Source organism: Nematolebias whitei, chromosome 9 (assembly GCF_014905685.2).
Source record: "Nematolebias whitei isolate Nwh7 chromosome 9, NemWhi1, whole genome shotgun sequence".
In the NCBI taxonomy this organism is placed as follows: domain Eukaryota; kingdom Metazoa; phylum Chordata; class Actinopteri; order Cyprinodontiformes; family Rivulidae; genus Nematolebias; species Nematolebias whitei.
The window spans coordinates 3,305,063-3,323,921 of record NC_056506.1 but is presented as its reverse complement, the minus strand read 5'-3'; the positions used below and the strand labels follow the sequence as shown (position 1 = coordinate 3,323,921).

Below are 18,859 nucleotides of genomic sequence, written 5' to 3'. Positions count from 1 at the left end.
TTGTTTTGATGTGGGTCATGACCAGTCTTTTGAAGCATTTAGCGACTATCCTGGTGAGGACTACTGGACGATCGACATTCAGACCAGTCACTGTAGAGCTCTTTGGGACTGGGATGATGGTGGTAGTCTTCATGCAGGTGGGAACTGTTGCCAGGGTGAGGGAGGAGTTAAAGATATCGGCCAGCACCTCACAGAGATGATCGGCACAGTCTTTCTGCACCTTTCTGTGGATGTTGTCTGGGCCAGTTGCTTTGTGAGGATTAATCATCCTGAAGGTACTCCTTACTTCTGCTGAGGTTACACTAAGAAACTCCTCTTCCGGTGGTGAGGTGAGTCTAGTGCTGGGTGGTTTGTTTGGGTCTTCAAAGCGTGCATAGAACTTGTTGTGGGCAGCAGGCAGTGATGAGTCCCTAGGGCATTGTGCACCCCTGCCCTTATAATCTGTTATGCACTTAATGCCCCTCCACATGCTCCATGGGTCTAGTGAGGTGAATTGACTCTGAATCCTCTGTGCATATGTGACTTTGGCCCTTTTAATAATAGCAATCAGCTCTTTCCATGTCCTTCTCAGCTCCTGTGAGTTGCCAGACCTGAAGGCAGTGTCCCTGGCTTCCAGCAGGGTGCGAACCTCTGCATTCAGCCAGGGTTTCTGGTTTGGGTAGCTCTAAACATATCTGATGGTGGTGACATCATCAGCACTCTTGCTGATATATCTCAGGACCAAGGATGTGTATTCCTCTAGGTCTAGTTCCTCCTCATTTACAGCAGCTTCTCTGAAAACCAGCCAGTCTGTGCATGAAAAACAGTATTTCAAAACAGTCTTTCAAAAAAATCTTTGTTGCAGTGTGTTGTAGACGTGGGTCAGCCAGCGTGCTTTACAGTAGCTCTAGTCAGGGGGCAATCTGGATGGTCGCTGGATCAAGACAGGGACTTGGTGCCAGTCTGCTGTTTTATTGTGTTTTCCTGAGTTTAAAACTATCCATTCTGGGTTGGATGTCCAGTAGTGTGACCCACTTTCATTGTTTCCTGTTAGGTGGTTCACACAGTGGTATTGAATTAAACAAGTTTGTGCAGATGCCAGCCACTCAAGCCTTTGCCTAATGTGTTGCTTTGTTTTACCTGTCAGATTCCTTTGACTCCAATGTTTCTGAGCTGATAAACAGTCACCTGGCTGTCAGTGTCTCCAACCACTAAACAGTCTGTTTGTGAAGCAAACTGCAGGGATGTCATCTTCACACCTGGGGCAGAGGGCCGCACAAAGACTGGGACCAGACTGAAGGAAACGATGGCATATGACAAGCAACATAATGAGACAAAAAGCTAAAGATTGGATGTTGCTTCTTTTGTGACTTACCAGCTTGAATTCAAGTCCCAAATTTCAATGTGTGCCTCATTAACAGTTGCAAATACAGAGACCCACTTTGGGGACCATCTGATGTCCCATATAGCCCCGTGGGTGGACCTGAATCCTAACATGGGGGTCAGGCAGTCCTGCTTCCACAGCTGGATTGTCCAGTCAGAGGAACAGCTCAAGAACAAATCAGGGTTGAGTGGACACCAGGAGATGTGGTTCACAGGACCCTGAGTGGAAACAAAAGGTCACCATCTATTATTACTCAGAATTCAACCTGCAGTTTAAGGTAAGCACTGTGTAAGAGGAAAAAACACATTGATTCCAAACAAAATTAAAGCTGCAAGCAGCATTGAAGGCCATCACAGCAAAGTGCCACTCTTTCATGTGAACAGCTAGTTTTGAATGTCAGCAGCAAACTAGGGATGCACCGATCCACTTTTTTTACTTCCGATCCGATCCCGATACCTAGATCTGAGTATCGGCCGATACCAATCCAGTTCCAATATCATGATCATCATTGATTTTATATGAGGCTGTAATAATCTCCTCTCAAGTACAATTTGTACAAATATATGCATGCATGTCCAAAAAGGCAACTTTAAGTTTTATTAATGTTGGATAAGTTTTAATGTTAGAATTAAATTCTGCTAACACAAAACATGTTTCTTTTTATTCCTAGTTTTAAAGTGGATATTAAAGTGATTAATTTAAGTGATTGTTTAAAGTTGTTTTATTTTTTATAAGGGGCAGATATAAGAATTTTTTCTTCTTTCTGCACTCTTTTCATTCAATATTTTATTTTTGATGATTTTTATTTTTATTTTGTTTCATTTAACTGAATGAATAAATGAATTAAATTAAATAAAATGTTAAATGGCTTTAAACATCTGCTAAGTTCATAAAGTTGGCATAAACCAACAGACATGTTCCTGTTTTTAGTATTTTACATCACTTTATAATGTAGCTGTTTATGTTTTTAATATAATTTTCAAATCATATGTTTTTTATGATTGTTTACTGTTGTACTGATAAATATCTCCTGGAGGGTAAACTATATCTTGACTGCAAGTATCAAGCAGAGAAATCCTTAGTTTTCTATAACTGATCGTGGTTGGTCATTAATTATGATGAAGTTTATCAACTTCTCAGTAAACATTAGAGCTCCGTGGTTTCAGCGACGTCTACTTCTTGTTCAATCCGAAGAAAGCAGCCTGATTTGGGGCAGTCACGCTCAGTCTGTCCCTCCTCGGAACCTCGGAGACGGGCAGACTGAGCGGGGCAGATTGGATGCGGCTGGCCGGTGTCGAGTCGCTTGTTTTGGGTTGAGCAAAGAGTAGCGCCCCGCTGAAGCCCCGGAGCTCGAATGTCCATCGTAAAACTAACTTTAACGTGGTTTAATGTGGCACTATGGCTCTGCAGACATTGCACGTTGCTGTCTTGTTTTGTGGTGTGTTTAGTGTAAAATACTTCCACACAGCGGACATGTTTAGATGAAAAGTTTGTTAGCTGTTAGCCACAGTGCTGCTAACTCAGTCCTCACGTTGTAGCTGCTGCAAACTATGAACTGGATTTCCTGAATGTGAGGCAGGTCTTATTACTCTGGGCTCATGAGACACGCCGCTGTTCAGGAAATCCATTCCATAGTTTGAAGCCAACATGCAGGGCAACCACAGACATGCATCGTGGATCGGAAAATCCGTACGTAAATTTTGCTGGTATCGGAGGCCGATACCGATACTGGATTGGATCGACCCCATCCCTATAGCAAACTGGTTGATCCACTATGAGAATGTGCTATTCATAAGACAGAGCTGAATACAGCTTCTCAAACTGAAGAAGTCTTTCGGATGAAAGACGAAACGTTTCTACAATTTTTTGTTTTTTGATCCCGTCCAGAGGACCAGACTCAACTTTTTTAGATTTTCTATCTGGATTATTGAGCATGCACCAGGATATTTTGAACCATTTAGCCAGGATTGCCTCAAACTAATTAGAGAGTCTGAGCAAACTGCAAGAAAGAGGGCGAACTACAGGAACCACTTGCATTTCAAACTTTAATGCAGACAAAGTAGCATCATTCCCAAGAACCTGGAACTCAAATCTTCCATCAGTGGGCACTGGGCAAGCAAGATACTTCAAAAGACACAGACCCTGCTGCTAAATGAACGGGTGAGACAGACCAATTTTACTAGTGAGGCCCTGAAGGCCAGAGAAGAGCACATTAAACAACAACTTACAACGTGCCTAGATCAGACCACACTTTAGCAAGTGATGGAATTTACAGATCAGGCACGCACATCATGTCCAGTCCAAGACCCGACAACAAAACAAGTTTAACTTACTAATAACTCATCAACACCATCACAATTCCAATAACAACACATTCAGTGTAAGACAACACTCCAGTACACAATTACATGCCAGGGAGACAGAAAAGTGGGTGAAGAATTTATCTGACAGACAGCTCACCCAGCCAGAGACAGAGATTCTTGCCAGAGGACTGAACTTTGTGGTTGCACCAAAAAGAATTCCTCTGGTGGAGATGATCACAGCCACTGAATCAGCCATCCGCAACAACAAAATTAAAGAGGGTGAAGTAGAACAAATCAGAATCAAAGTTTCAGCCTGCCTCGGCAATGCCAAACCACCACCTTCCAACATCAATAGAGAGGAGAGGGACACACTCACCACTCTTAGCAAGGACAAAAACATCATCATTCTCCCAGCAGACAAAGGAAGGTGCGCAGTGATTTTGAACCAGAAAGACTATCATGAGAAAGTTATGACACTCCTTAGAGACTTAAACACTTATGAACCTCTGAAAAGAGATCCAGGAAGTGGCTACAAGAAGAAGTTGATAGATAGACCATATTCTGTACCACAGACTGTACCCAGGGGAGGCCACACCTAGTCTGTAAGGGTTACCTAAACTTCACAAACAAGGTGTACCTTTAAGACCAATTGTTAGCAGGATTAACTCTGTCACTTACAATGTTTACAAATATCTGGCATCTGTACTCATCCCTTTAGTTGGCAGCTCAGAACACCACATACAGAACACCATGGACTTTGTGGATAAGGTGAGGGTGTGGTCTCTTTTGATGTCACATCACTCTTTACGTGCATTCCTGTTGATGATGCAGTAGAGGTGGTCAGTTTAAGATTAAAATCAGACACCACTCTGAGCAGCAGGACCACGCTTTCCACAGAACACCTGTGTCAACTCTTAAAACTGTGCCTGCAGTCAACCTACTTCACATATGGGGAGCAATATTATAGGCAGAAACATGGGTGTGCTATGGGGTCTCCAGTTTCTACTATTGTGGCCAACCTGTACATGGAGGAGGTAGAAAAGAGAGCCTTGACATCCTTTTCAGGGACACCACCAAGTCATTGGTTCAGGTATGTTGAACCAATTAACCCTGGGTTAAAATTAGATCTTGGGAAGTCCAACATTTTACTGACCACATCAACTCTGTGGATAAATACATCACGTTCACATGAGGATGTAAAAAATGGCAGGTTGGCTTTCTTGGACTGTGAAGTCTCAGTCTCTGACAGAGGACATTTGCAAACTGACGTGTACCGCAAACCCACCCACACAGACCAGTATTTGCAGTTTGACTCCCATCACCCTTTGGAGCACAAGTTAGGAGTCATCAGGACTCTGTACCACAGAGCAGACAGCGTCCCCACTAACTCAGGAGCCAGGCAGAAGGAGAAATCCCACACAAGACAGGCTCTAGAGCAATGTGGATATCCTAACTGGGCCTTCCTGAAAGCAGAGAAGAAATAAAAACAGGACTCCAGCTAGCCGTCATTTGAAAAGGAGGAACCCAGACCCAGACCAGTGGTCATTCCGTATGTTGAGGGAGTATCAGAGAAACTGAGACGTTTATTTTCTAAACACAACGTCCCAGTGGCTTTTAAACCCCAAAATACATTACGGCAAAGACTGGTTCATCCCAAAGATCCAGTCCCCCGGCACAAACAGAGTAATTTTGTGTATGTTGTTCAGTGTCAGGAGGGCGATCAGTCTTACATCGGGGAAACTAAACAGCCACTGGCCAAAAGGATGGACCAGCACAGAAGATCAACATCATCAGGCCAGGACTCTGCGGTCTACACTCATCTTCAGGTCAGCAGTTACTCTTTCAGGGATGAAGATGTTCACATCCTGGACAGAGAGGAACGATGGTTTGAGAGAGGAGTAAAGGAGGCCATCTTTGTGAAAAGAAACTGTCCATCATTAAACAGGGGTGAATGCTTCCGGGTTCAACTGTCCCCCTCTTACAATGCTGTGATTGCTAGTATCACTCAACCCTCTGTGAACAGTAAACAGCCATCAGTGTGCTAATGATCCATTGTTAGGCTGATGGTCCTTTTTGAGCATGTGATCAGCTGGTTTTGGTTGTCAGCAGCAAAACTGGTTGATCCACTCTGAGAAGGTGCTATTTAAGAGACTGAGCTGAAAACAGCTCCTCAGACTGAGGAAGTCTCTTGGATGAGAGACGAAACGTTTCTACATTTTTTTGTTGTTTTGCTTTGTTTTGTTTTTTGAATGTCCAAAGGACCAGATTTAACTTTTGTAGAATGTACAATTTTTTTTCAGAACAAAGTTTTATAGAAGACATGAGATGTGTAAAGTGAGATGATATATTACAGATAACGCATGCAGAGCCAGTGTCAACTTCCTTTTGTAAATCATTTTCAGCTGTCTGTGATAAACATGCTCCAATTAAAAGATCGTCTGTAAGATCCTCAAGGTCTCCTTGGTTAGATAATCACTTAAGAAATTTAATGAAAAATAGGAATGAAATGAAAAGAGTTGCTGTGATGTCAGGGAATGCTGCAGATTGGAAAATTTATTGTTCACATAGAAATAAACAAACAAAATTAAACAAGCTAAAGAAAAAGCAATATTATCAAATTACATTTGAGCACTGTAATGGTTAAAAAAAACCTATGGAAAACAACAAGTGAATTAATGGGTAGAAGCAAACAATTCAATTCAATTCAACTGTAAGTTTATTTATATAGCATATTTAAAAACAACCACTGCTGACCAAAGTGCTTGATAGGAATTCAAAAAGTGTTCAATACAAAAACAACTGGACTTTATTTGTAACAGAAGACGTTTCTCTCCTCATCCGAGGAGCTTTCTCAATTCAAAGAGCAGAGAGTGAGAGATTCAGGTTATAAGGCTGAGTGAGATAAGACACACACACATATGTAGATTGATAATTCACACCTAAACACCTTAACAGTAAGAGTCTTTTGTTCCTCTAATTCACAGACGAGGCCCCTCTGTTCCCATCAGGTGTGAAAACCGGCTGGGAATCTGTTTTAAAGTTGCATTATAGGTTTTTGAAAGTGGAAATCTGAGGCCTCCTCCTCTGTTAAGAGACGGCTTTTCTCTTTTTACATAAATTGCTTCCTTCACCCCCTCTCAAACCATCTGTGTTCTCGGTCCAAAATGTGCACATTTTGGTCCTCAAAAGAGTGTCCCTTATCTGTGAGATGGAGGTGAACAGCTGAGTCTTGTCCTGTGGAGCTGGCTCTCCTGTGTTGAGCCATGCGTCTGTGAAGAGGCTGTTTAGTTTCTCCAATGTAGAGGTCTGGACAGTCCTCGCTGCACTGGACCACATACACTACACCACTCTGTTTGTGTATGGGTGTTTTGTCTTTAGGGTGGACCAGCCTCTGTCTGAGAGTCCTGCTGGGTTTGAAATGTACTGGGATCTTGTGTTTGTTGAAGATCCTTCTGAATTTCTCTGATACTCCAGCAACACAAGGGATGACAATGTTTTTACGTCTGCTGTTCTCCTTTTTCAGTTTATTGGTGTGTTTTGTAGATTTCCTCACTGACTTGACAAAAGCCCAGTGTCAGCTTGTGACAACTTTTCCCGGACTCCGCCAACAGGGGGCCTTCTAGGACAACAAACCACGGAGCTCAGGGGAAGATAACCAGGTGTCGGTTTGCTGGATGTGTGTAAGATGACACGATGTAGAAATAAACATCATTTTATGATGAAGTGTCTTTTAGCCAGGCTGTCAGCTCGGAGGATTTGACAGCGGCTCCATCACACACACTCCTCACGAATGAGCCTTTTAAGGTTGTTTCATTCACTGCCAGCAGTGCCAACACGTGCTCCCGCAGCACGAGCAGCCTTCACCTATAAGGCGCTGCGTTATGAAAGCGCTCACGCAGCTCTCAGCGCCCGCCGTTCACGTCATCGTAAACGTGAGACTGCGGTACGAGCCCAGTAACGTATCTCGATCTCGGCAGGAGCGACATGCGTTTTCACCGCAGTGCTGTCAAACGCGTGCTCCCGTGGCGCCATCAGTTTCACAAGCCTCACTGCGTCTTGGCTCCTTCATCCTCGAAGAAGGTTTTCTGAATTAATACTGCAGCTCGTGGAATCACTCAAAAGCTCACGTGATTCACAGCCAAGAATGAATGTGTTCTGCAGAACGAGCCCAGTGGTAACCTCGCCCCACTGATACCGCGCGCTGCTTCCTGACCGCACCAGCGTCAAATGTGCGCTCCCGCGGAAATCCTCGCTTAAGACGTTGCATCAACGAGGGCGCACACACACGACTCTTCGGTGCACGTCGGATCATACGCACACCCGCTCCCCGAGCGTTTACACGGAGCAGCAGCACTAACGTGGGCACAGCACAGATGAGCCGCGGCCCGCAGCATCAGCAGATGCACACGATTTGCATGCGCATTTTTTTTTCTCCTTAAGCGCGCACCAGCTCACATCAGCATGCATGTGAGCCCACAGCATAAACACTTGCCCGCTTTATAACTTTATAAACGAGTGGCAATGAGTGCGCGCTCCAGACAGATTGGCGAACCGTTTTCATCGGGATTCACGCTGCGGCATAGCTCAAACCCCGGTGCGGAGGAACTCTAGTGAGGTTTTCTGTCATTTCTAGAACAGATCTCGTCCCCTCTCGCAGAAGCTCAGGAAATTCTGATTAATGTAATTTCCAGAGTCTCAGAAGGAGGGGAAAACACAGGGTTCCTCTCTCGTCACTCCCTGGTCCCAACGAACCGGGAAGATGAGATTTATTCTAGATTTGTCAATTTTGAACTGTGAGAAACAACATTCCATTAATGCGCCGAGCCGCTCTGCAGCTGCCGCACAGAGCAGGGAAGAGAATTCTGCTTTATCTGGACATCTGCTGCTGACCAGTTTTTACAGACAGGTGGCAGCAGTGCAACTCACGTGAAACCGGTAGAGTGACATCAGCTGTTTCCGTCAGCAGACCTACGTCACAGATGTCAGACTTGACAGAGGCATATACATTTAATGAGCTGTGGGGGCGCTGTGGTTCTCCACACAGCAGCTCATTTAAATGTTTTTGGAGTGTCACACGGGTTTTTGAATGTGAATCAACACTTTGTCTCTGTGCTGCGGAATCATCAAGGTTTTTTGATTCACACAGACAGCAAGTGACTGTTGCATACATAACTGGCAGGAGATGTATGCGCTCAACCCATGTGCCACATTGTGAGACAGATGCTGTGTGGGGCACACCCAATCTGCTCTCCATTGGAGTAGGGTACATCTCCTGTGTTCTGAACAGGGGATGGATGTGATGTCCAATGACAGTCTTTTGTGGCACGGGGACCGGGGACCTTCCATCCAGAGGTGATGGCTCAGACGCAGCAGAAATCCTGTGAGTGGCTGTGGACCTGTTGCAATACGAGAGAACGCTCTATGTCAACTATAATTATCATGGAACCCACGGGACGATCCACCGCTAGGGGTGGACGCATTTGCTCACAGCCTGTGGTCGTAATGCTTCTTCACCTCCCTCACTCCCTCTGATATCATGGTTTTCTGAACCGAGCTCAGGAGGAGGGACTGACAGCTCTTCTGTCCCAAGTGCGTGAACGCATCATGGTCCCCAGTCTTACGACACTTGTTATCAGGGCGCTCGTGGAACCTGCCATGGAGGGAGGATGCTCTCCTCCAGGCGGGAGGAGCAATCAGGAGTTAATCAGAATAGGCCAGCACCTTTGGTCTGGCCGCTGTACGGATCCTTTTGAGAGGATGGATCTCTCTCAAAATGTAGTGCGTACGATTCATGATTCACGTGCTGCAACCACCACAGCGCTTTTCACATCAAGTGGTCAGTTTTTCAGCGCTGCTGTACAGAGAAAGGTGTAGAGGCCATTTCATGTCCACTAGGCGGTGTGCCGTCCTTTCTGCAGCAGCTGATGGACAGAAATCTGGCGTTCAGCTCGCGTAAAACGTTCACTGCTGCCATCTCTTCCTGTCACAAAATTTTCGGGGACAGAGCAGTTTTTAATCATCTGATGATGAAGCGTTTCTTAAAAGGTGTACAGAGAAGGCGTAGAGGCCACCTCATGTCCACTAGACGACGTGCTGTCTTTTCTGCAGCAGTCGATGGACAGAAATCTGGCGTTCAACACGATTAACGTATGCTACAGCCTTTTCTTATTGTCACGATGTTTTCAGACAGAACAGTTTTAATCATCTGCTGATTAAACGTTTTTGTAAAAGGTGTACAGAGAAGGCGTAGAGGCCACTTCATGTCCACTAGACGACGTGCTGTCCTTTTCTGCAGCAGTCGATGGACAGAAATCTGGCGTTCAGCACGATTATCGTATGCTGCAGCCATGTTTTCTTCTTGTCTCGAAGTTGTTGGAGACAGAACAACCTTTAATCATCCTCTGACGGAGCGTTTTGTAAAAGGTGTATAGAGAAGGTGTAGAGGTCACCTCATGTCCTCTAGGCGGTGTGCTGTCTTTTCTACAGCAGCTGATGGACAGAAATCTGGCATTCAGCACGATTATTGTATGTTGCAGCCATTTCTTATTCTTGTCACGAAGCTGTCGGAGATAGAATAACCTTTAATCATCCTCTGATGGAGCGTTTTGTAAAGGTGTATAGAGAAGGTGTAGAGACCACTTCATGTCCTCTAGGCGGTGTGCTGTCCTTTTGCAGCAGCTGATGGACAGAAATCTGGCGTTCAGCATGATTAACGTATGCTACAACCATCTCTTCCTGTCACAAGGTTTGCAGGGTCAGAACAGCCTTTAAACATCCGCTGATTAAGCATTTTTTAAAGGTGTTCAAGACGCAGGCCTGTTTTCCAGGCCCACTTGCTTCACAGTGGGATTTAACGCTGGTCCTACGAGCCCTGATCTAGGCTCCATCTGAGCTACTGAATCAGATTCCAATTAAATTCTTTTCTCTTAAAACAGCCCTGCTACTGGCTTTAACATCCGCTAAGAGGGTGAGAGATTATCTGCCCTCTCTGTTGCTCCGTCGTGTCTTGGAACTCAGACTGATGGCAGCTCAGCTGATCTAAGACTGAATCCAGTTTTTATGCCTAAACATCACGAGCTTTTTAAATTAAGAGTGATATCGTTGGAGGGGTTTTTCCACTTACCCCCCAACAATCAGAAGAAGAAACATCTTTCCATCTTCTCTGTCCTGTGCGGGCGTTGACATGTTGCATAGGGTGCACAGCTGCAATGCATCAAACTTAACATCTGTTTGTGCATTATAGAGATGCATCTGCAGGTCGCTCGTTATCCACCCAGCACCTGTCACACTGGCTGTGTGAGGCCATTTCTGAAGCCTACAGAGCATCAGATTTAGAGCCTCCTGTCAACCTCAGGGCGCACTCGACCAGAGGTATCGCATCTTTGACTGCTTTGCATAATGGTATGACAATGCAGGATATTTGCACTGCGGCCGCATGGTCAACACCCTGCTTGCTTATTTATTCACTTTTATCTACGTGATGTGACGGCCCGTTCCATGACACATTCTGTCCTTAGTGTTTTAACAGAATGATTATTGTTGTTTCATGGAACACCGTTTAACTCACATCTGTCTGCATGTATTACAGTGTGAGATGTGGTTATCAGTCACAAGTTGTAACTGTTTGGTTCTATGGTCATTAATCAGTTCATGACTATTGTTACCAATCAGTTCATTTGATTATAATCAGTTCACTTGTTATTATTAACCTGTTCATACTGTTCAGCCATGAATCAGTTGTTTCATGGCCCCCCCTTCTCAACATATTTTTTCCCCGTCTAAAGTTTCCGGGGCATTCATGCATTCAGAACGCATAGTTACACAACATGCGTCTGTGCATGGTACACATAATTACACAATGCGTAATTACGTACATGGGGAGTTGAGTGACAAGACTGTTTTTGGGCAAGCTTCCGCTTCATACGGTGTTCGAATGGACCCAGTGAGGCGAGGACCACATCTGCTTTGCCCTTAACCCACTAAGCGACAGCCTTAAAGGGCGAAGCCTATACGAAGTAGAACGTTGGTTACATACTGTAACTCCAGATTCTATGAGTATAGGCGTAGCCCTTTAAGCGTCGGGCCTCACTGGCTCCTAAGTGGCTGAAGAAAAAGCTATTTGGGAGTCGATCACCCGCTCTTAACGTAATTTATACGGACCGGGTCGGGCCCACACAGCAGGTGGGCGTTGACTAAATTTTTCAGTGTGATGCTTCGCATGACGGGATAAAACCCACTAAGCGACAGCCTTAAAGGGTTACGCCTATACTCATAGAATCTGGGGTTACAGTACGTAACCAACGTCTTCAACCTAGCTCAAGGGACAGCCAACAAGAGCTGGTGGGCTGACCTCAGGACTCTGGATGGAGTTTAGGGCTGCAACAGCTCACTTAGGTAAGGTGGGCCCATGGAGTTTAAACACTTAAAAACAATCAATAAAACTTTGAATTTCATCCGAAAAGCAACAGGGATCCAGTGAAGGAAGTGCAAAATGGGGGTAATAGATTTGTGCCTCCTTGTGTTCATCAACAGACGGGCTGCAGTGTTTTGGACGCTCTGCAATTGCTGCAGGGAGCTCTGGTCCAACCCTAAATGCAAAGAGCTACGATAATTTAAACGTCATGTAATGAATGCATGGATAGCCCTCTTAAGATCAGGCCGAGGAAGATAAGGTTTGATCTTTGCAAGGGTCCTCAGCTGGAAGAAACTGGCTTTAATAACAGCACTAATATGCTTATCAAATTTAAACAGAGGATCAACCATCACACCCAGATTTTTTACAAATGGATGACAGAAGGAGGACAAAGGACCAATCACACTGTCATGCCCAAGCAGGGGGTTGCATTGACCGAACACCATAATCTCTTTTTTTTTTTTCTTTATTCAGGTTAAGAAAATGGGCAGCATGGTGGTGCAACTGGTAGAGCTGCTGTCTCTCAGCGAGCAGGTCTTTGATTCAAACCCCGGTCCAGGGGCCTTTCTGGGTGGAGTTTGCATGTTCTCTCCGTGCATGCGTGGGTTTTCTCTGGGTACTCCGGTTTCCTCCCACAGACCAAAAACATGCACGTTAAGCTGATTGGTCACTCTAAAATTGTCCCTAAGTGTGAGTGAGAGTGAATGGTTGTTTTGTCTCGTTTGTCTCTATGTGGCCCTGTGATGGACTTGCGACCCGTCCAGGGTGTACCCCGCCCCTCGCACAATGATTGCTGGACATGGGCACCGGTGACCCCCGTGACCCAAAATGGAATAAGCAGGTAAAGATAATGAATGGATGGATGGAAGGTTCAGAAAATTTGCTCTCAACCATGCCCGTACTACCCTAAGACAGTCCTGTAACAAGTACAGCAGACTGGCTGTCATTTGTAGTTACAGGTAGATAGATTTAACAATCATCTGCAAAGCAATGAAAAGAGACTTTGTGCTTTTTAAAGATAAAGCCCAGAGGCAGCAAGTATAAAGCATGTCACAAACTATTTCATATGTGCTGTAATTTCCTAAAACATGTCATGTCAGCCTGTGTGTCAGGCAGGATCCCACACTCACACTCTTTAAGTCTCGCTTGAAAACCCACTTTAATTCCCTTGCCTTTGACATGGTGTGATTTGTTTTGATCCTGTCTGTAGTCTACAGTGTTGGCCATTTAGTTACAAAGTATTATCTGCTGCTATTTGTATCTATATTTCTATTTTATGTTTTTCTGTCCACTGTGATTGTTTGTTTCTATTTTACAGCACTTTGGTTGGCCTTGTCAGAATCAGAATCAGAATCAGTTTATTATTGCCATGTCATTGAACGAGGTTCACAAACTAGGAATTTGCTTCAATATAAGGTGCGAATAGTAATAAAGTAAAATAAAGTAAAAATGAAAACATTACATAAGACATAAGACCTGTGTACACCCACAAATAAAGTAAAAATAAAAACACAACATAAAACGTGTACACCCATACAATAGAAAACAATAAAAAAGCTTAGAAAACAGTACAGATGGAGTATTCAATTATAATACAGATGTAATGTGACCAAAGCAGAAATTATGAGGTAGCATTATGAGTGTTCAGGAGTCCAACAGCAGAGGGGAAGAAACTGTTCTTATGGCGGGAGGTTCTGGTCCGTATGGACCGAAGCCTCCTGCCTGAGGGGAGTGGTTCGAACAGACCGTGTGCAGGGTGTGCAGGGTCAGCTGTGATCCGACCTGCTCGCCTCACTGTCCTGGAGACGTACAGGTCGTGGAGGGATGGAAGGCTGCAGCCGATCACCTTCTCAGCTGAGTGCACAATGCGCTGCAGTCTGAGTCTGTCCCTGGCAGTGGCCCCGGCGTACCACACCATGATGGAGGAGCTGAGGATGGACTCGATGATGGCCGTGTAGAACTGCACCATCAGCTTGGCCGGCAGCTTGGCCTTCTTCAGCTGTCGCAGGAAGTACAGTCTCTGCTGGGCCTTCTTGATGAGGGAGCTGATGGTCGGCTCCCACTTGAGGTCCTGGGTGATGGTGGTGCAGAGGAACCGATAAGAGTTTGCAGTGGTGATGGGGGTATCATTACAGGTGAGGGGGGGCAGAGGGGCTGTGGCTTTCCTGAAATCCACAATCATCTCCACTGTCTTCCGGGCATTGAGTTCCAGGTTGTTGCTGCTGCACCAGGTCACCAGCCGGTCCACCTCCCTCCTGTATGCAGACTCATCACCGTCTGAGATGAGCCCAATGAGGGTGGTGTCATATGCAAACTTAATAAGTTTCACAGAGTCATGGCTGGAGGTGCAGCAGTTGGTGTACAGGGAGAAAAGCAGGGGGGAAAGTGCACAGCCCTGTTGAGATCCTGTGCTTACAGTCCGAGTGTCTGAGACAGCTCTCCCCAGCCGCACACACTGCCTCCGGTCTGTCAGGAAGTCTGTGATCTACCTGCAGGTGGAGTCAGGTACATGGAGCAGGGAGAGCTTGTCTTGGAGCAGAGCAGGGAGGATGGTGTTAAATGCGGAGCTGAAGTCCACGAACAGGATCCTGGCGTAGGTTCCTGGGGAGTCCAGGTGCTGCAGGATGAAGTGAAGAGCCAGGTTTATTGCATCATCTACAGATGGAGCGCGGAGTCCGGGGTCTGCTCGTTGAGCCATGTCTCCGTGAAGCACAGCACACAGGAGGAGGAAAAATCGCTGTTCCTTCTCATCAGCAGCGTTATCTCGTCCATTTTGTTGGAGAGGGAACGGACGTTGGAGAGGAATATCCCAGGTAAAGGCGTGTGTGTACCGCGCCTCCGGAGACACACGAGCGCTCCGGCTCTTCTGCCCCTCCTGTGAAGTCTCGCTCTTCTGGCCAAAAAGTGCACAAGTTCTGTAGCAGGCACTAAAAAAACTGGAGTAATGTCCTCATGGGTTGTGATTCTGAAGTTTAGTAGCTCCTCGCGAGTGTAGGAGCATGCAGACACATGATTAACGCACAAAAACAGAAAAAACGGAGCGCACCAGAATGCCAGGGTGACCGTACATGGCGCCATCTTGGATAATAATTTTTGCTGTTTTAAGTGCTCTTTAAATAAATTGGTATGGTATGGTAAAAAGAACAAGTGCTAATATCGACCCTTGGGGCACCCCATTTTTCAGAGGAGACAGAGGAAGAATACTGACCTAGATTTACAGAAAAACTCCTATTTGAGAGTTAGGATCAAAACCAATTTAATGCTGTACCATGAAACCCAACAAGTGACTCCAGATGGGTCAAAAGGATGCTGTGATCCACAGTGTCAAAAGCAGCAGACAAATCTAAAAGTAAGAGAACTGCTGATTTTCCTGCATCAACAGCTAAAAGAAGGCCATTTAAAACTTTTAAAAGGGCAGTTTTTCAGTGCTGTGCCGTATTTTAAAACCAGACTGAAAATTTTCACCAGTGTCATTTAGGTCAAGGTAAGTCTGCAGTTGGACATTTAAGCAACTTTTTCTAAAACTTTAGACAAAATTGACAATTTAGAAATAAGTCTCAAGTTAGACAGCACACTTGAATAAAGGTTGTTCTTTTTGATGAGTGGATGAACAACAGCATGTTTCAGATCAGTAGGGAAACATTCAGTCATCAGAGCAGCATTTACCATTTTGACCACACATGGCCAAAGACATATTTAAACAGACGATAGGAATGGTGTACAGAGGGCATGAAGAAGCTTTAACTTTTTAACAATTTCAGTCATTTCACTAAGAGACACAGGCTCAAAGCATTGAAAGACCGTATGACAAACTGATGGAGCAATTGGATCCACACTAGACAGAGGAGAAAATCTAAGATCAGAAATTTTGTTTCTGAAAAATGACAGGACGTCTTCACAGAGGTTGGATGAAAGTATAGCAGTGTTAATGTCATAGGGACATATAAGAGATTTTAATGTGTTATAAAGCACATGTGGTTTGTGGCAGTTTGAGGAAACAAGGTTTGATAAGAAACTACATTTTGCAGCTTTGACAGCTCTCTGATCTTGAACAAGTCCATCTCTAAGTATTTTCAAAGAAACTTGAAGATGATCCTTCCTCTACCGGTGCTCTGCGCACCTACACTCATGTCTGAGTTTGCGTGTGCATTCATCCAACCAGGGTTTGTAAGGGTCCCACTGCCTGCAGCCTGCCTTGCTGATGGCCGCTGATTACCAACACCTGGCGGCCATCAGCCTGATGAGCCTCTCCATCTACTTAAGGCTGCAGTCCGGTGTGACTCAACGCTGGAGCATATCACCTCTCATGGTATAGTACTGTTGAGCTAGAAATGTCTAGGTGAAAAGAATTTGTTCACCTTTGTTCTTTTTTCCAGTTTCCTGGTTCCTCGTGTTCTTGGATTCTCCTCGTGGCCTGACCTGGATCCCTCGGTCTGTCAGGTATCCCTCGTGCCTCTTTGCCTCCAGTTGCCAGCCTTCCTCGTTTCCCTTGGACCCACGTTGGATTTCCCTCTGCTGCTCTCCCCCTAGACTGAAGGACCAGCTCTCCTCCTTCGGGTTTGGACTGTAAGGACAAAAACGCTCTTCAAACAAACCACTCTGGTCTTCCCCGTTGGACAAGCATGAACCTGTCGTCCCTCTTTCCAGGAGCCGCTGAGAAGCAGCGTTTGGACTTTAAATTTCACTGTACATAATGTAGTGAACTAAGCCTCAGGTCAAGTCCTGACCCTGAGGGCCTTCCTGGGACAAGAACTGTTATTTCATTGATTTGAGTCCAGAAACACAAATTAAGTTCATCCAGAGACTTTCTAATTGTATCCTGCACTAATCAATTGAAAGAACACTCTCTTTTTTATTATCATTACTATTTTACAAATGTCTTGAGAATCAAAAGTGTGTTTAGTTCAAACCATTTTAAATGTTGAAGTGAACTACTCATTTTAAATCAACTGTGAAACAGTATAAATGATTTTTAATCCTCATTCAAAGTAGAAATCAAGTTAATGTCTGTTACAAGAGTAATTATGCATTTTTGATCTTCTGTCTGAAATGAGCAAGTCGTGATGTGGGTCAGAAGTCAAGTTTCGGTCAAAAACGTTTACTGGAAAGAAATGTCATGTTTAACTTTTTCAGATAGATAGAAGAAGACTGGCTCCAAAAAGTCTCATTTCTTCAAAACATCTTTCTGTCTGTTCTTAAAACATCCCACTGTTTTTCTGACTTTTAATGACCCTCTTACATCACTAAAACCACACCCCTGTTGGTTCATTTCAACCAATCAGGAAGTTCTCAGAGGAACCGGAAGTGACCTCTTTAAAAGGGTCAACACTTCCTAGTTCCACGCAGAACGGAGAAGGCTGAACGCAGAACAACGGGAACGGAGAACAAGAGTTCCACGCAGAACGCAGAACAAAGTTCCGAGTCTCGTGGGGATTATGGAATCTTCCACATCTGAGTGGAACCTCTGACGGACTCACAGCTCATGTGAGTCCACCCGTGAGGTGAGCGTGTTGTTGAACGAAGTACCGTCACTACTCCGGACGGTTCTCTGCTATCCTACGGAGACGCTGAAATGGTAACGTTGAAAGAGAACTCTAGACCGACGCTGAGATATCTTCTGCAAGGTAACGAGTCCATTTCCACTACCGAAGTGTACCGAGGTAGAGCTGGGTTCGAATGGAGGGTGCCGTTCTTCGTCGACACATTTTCCCTCACACATCTTTTCTCTCCATTTAAACTCCCTCATTTCCCATCTTTAAAACTCTTCTATCTTGCCAGTAAATCATCCAGATATTTTCATAAATGTCTGTTGTAATCCGTTGCAAGTGGGATACCATGGCCGTATGGTTCTCATTGTAAAGCTCATTAATTAAGCTGTTATTGAAATCAATCTGCCAATTATTGTAAATGTGTGATGTGTTTTAAATCGTTTCAATTAAACGGCTCACTGTTGTTGATGAGTCAGAAATTAAAACACGTTTCCGTCCACATTTAATCATTCAAAACACGATAGAACTCAGTCCAGAAAAATGAAAGAATCCGTTTAAATTATGAATAATATCTCACAGGTATTTTGCTCATTACATATTGGTGGCCCCGTACGGTATCATACTGGTGGCCCTGTACGGTATCATGAATGGACTGTTATTCGTGTAACAATTGAATTTATCATGTTGGCATATCTGATCTTAACTGAAATTAGCTTAAAAGTGCAGATTGCTGTGTGAAACGCAGCGTTTTGCAGCTGTGGGGTTCAGAGAAAGTTTTCAGTTGTGGTATTAAGAGAGCTGAAGTTAAGTCAATGCGTTTAATTTTAAAGCTGAAATGTACGTCTGTTATGTGACAAAGTTAATTAAGCTGTAAAAAGCGTTTGATTCTGTTTAAACAGACAGGGGGTTCTGCTCAGACTCGGCTGTCGGGCTCGGTTCTGATTAGTTCGAACGAGTTGTTTTAAATGGATGGAGAGACGTTTTAAAAGCTGGGCGCCGTCTCAGTTTAAGAGTTTGTTCGTCACATTTGGAGCAGAAAATAGTGTGGGTTCAAACTCAACTCATCTCATGATGACGCATTTTTGAGCAAAACAAAGTTCTGGAAAGTACCCGAAAACTGGTCTGAACCGGTTGAGGTGCAGAACAACAGACAAGTTACTGGAAAAAAGATGATGTGATTTTCCAGAACCCCTCCTTAAGAGGAGGAGGAAAACAAAGGTCTTTAAATACAGACTGAACAGATGAAAACTTGGTCAATGCTGAGTCAAAGCTGAACTGGAGAGCCGAGCAG

The 18,859-nt window shown here is 44.7% G+C and overlaps 1 protein-coding gene across 1 annotated transcript in view; it reads right to left on the bottom strand.

Annotated features, from left to right (window-relative positions):
• Positions 1–1,122: 1,122 nt before the first annotated feature.
• The window catches only part of dnai4 (dynein axonemal intermediate chain 4), a 196,453-nt gene continuing 178,716 nt past the window's right edge, over positions 1,123–18,859 (bottom strand). Inside the window, exons 13-14 of the mRNA XM_037681975.1 lie at positions 1,355–1,581; positions 1,123–1,273 (exon numbers count right to left, since the gene is read on the bottom strand). Coding sequence (XP_037537903.1) covers positions 1,123–1,273; positions 1,355–1,581 — 378 coding nt within the window. The remainder of the gene's footprint in view (positions 1,274–1,354; positions 1,582–18,859) is intronic.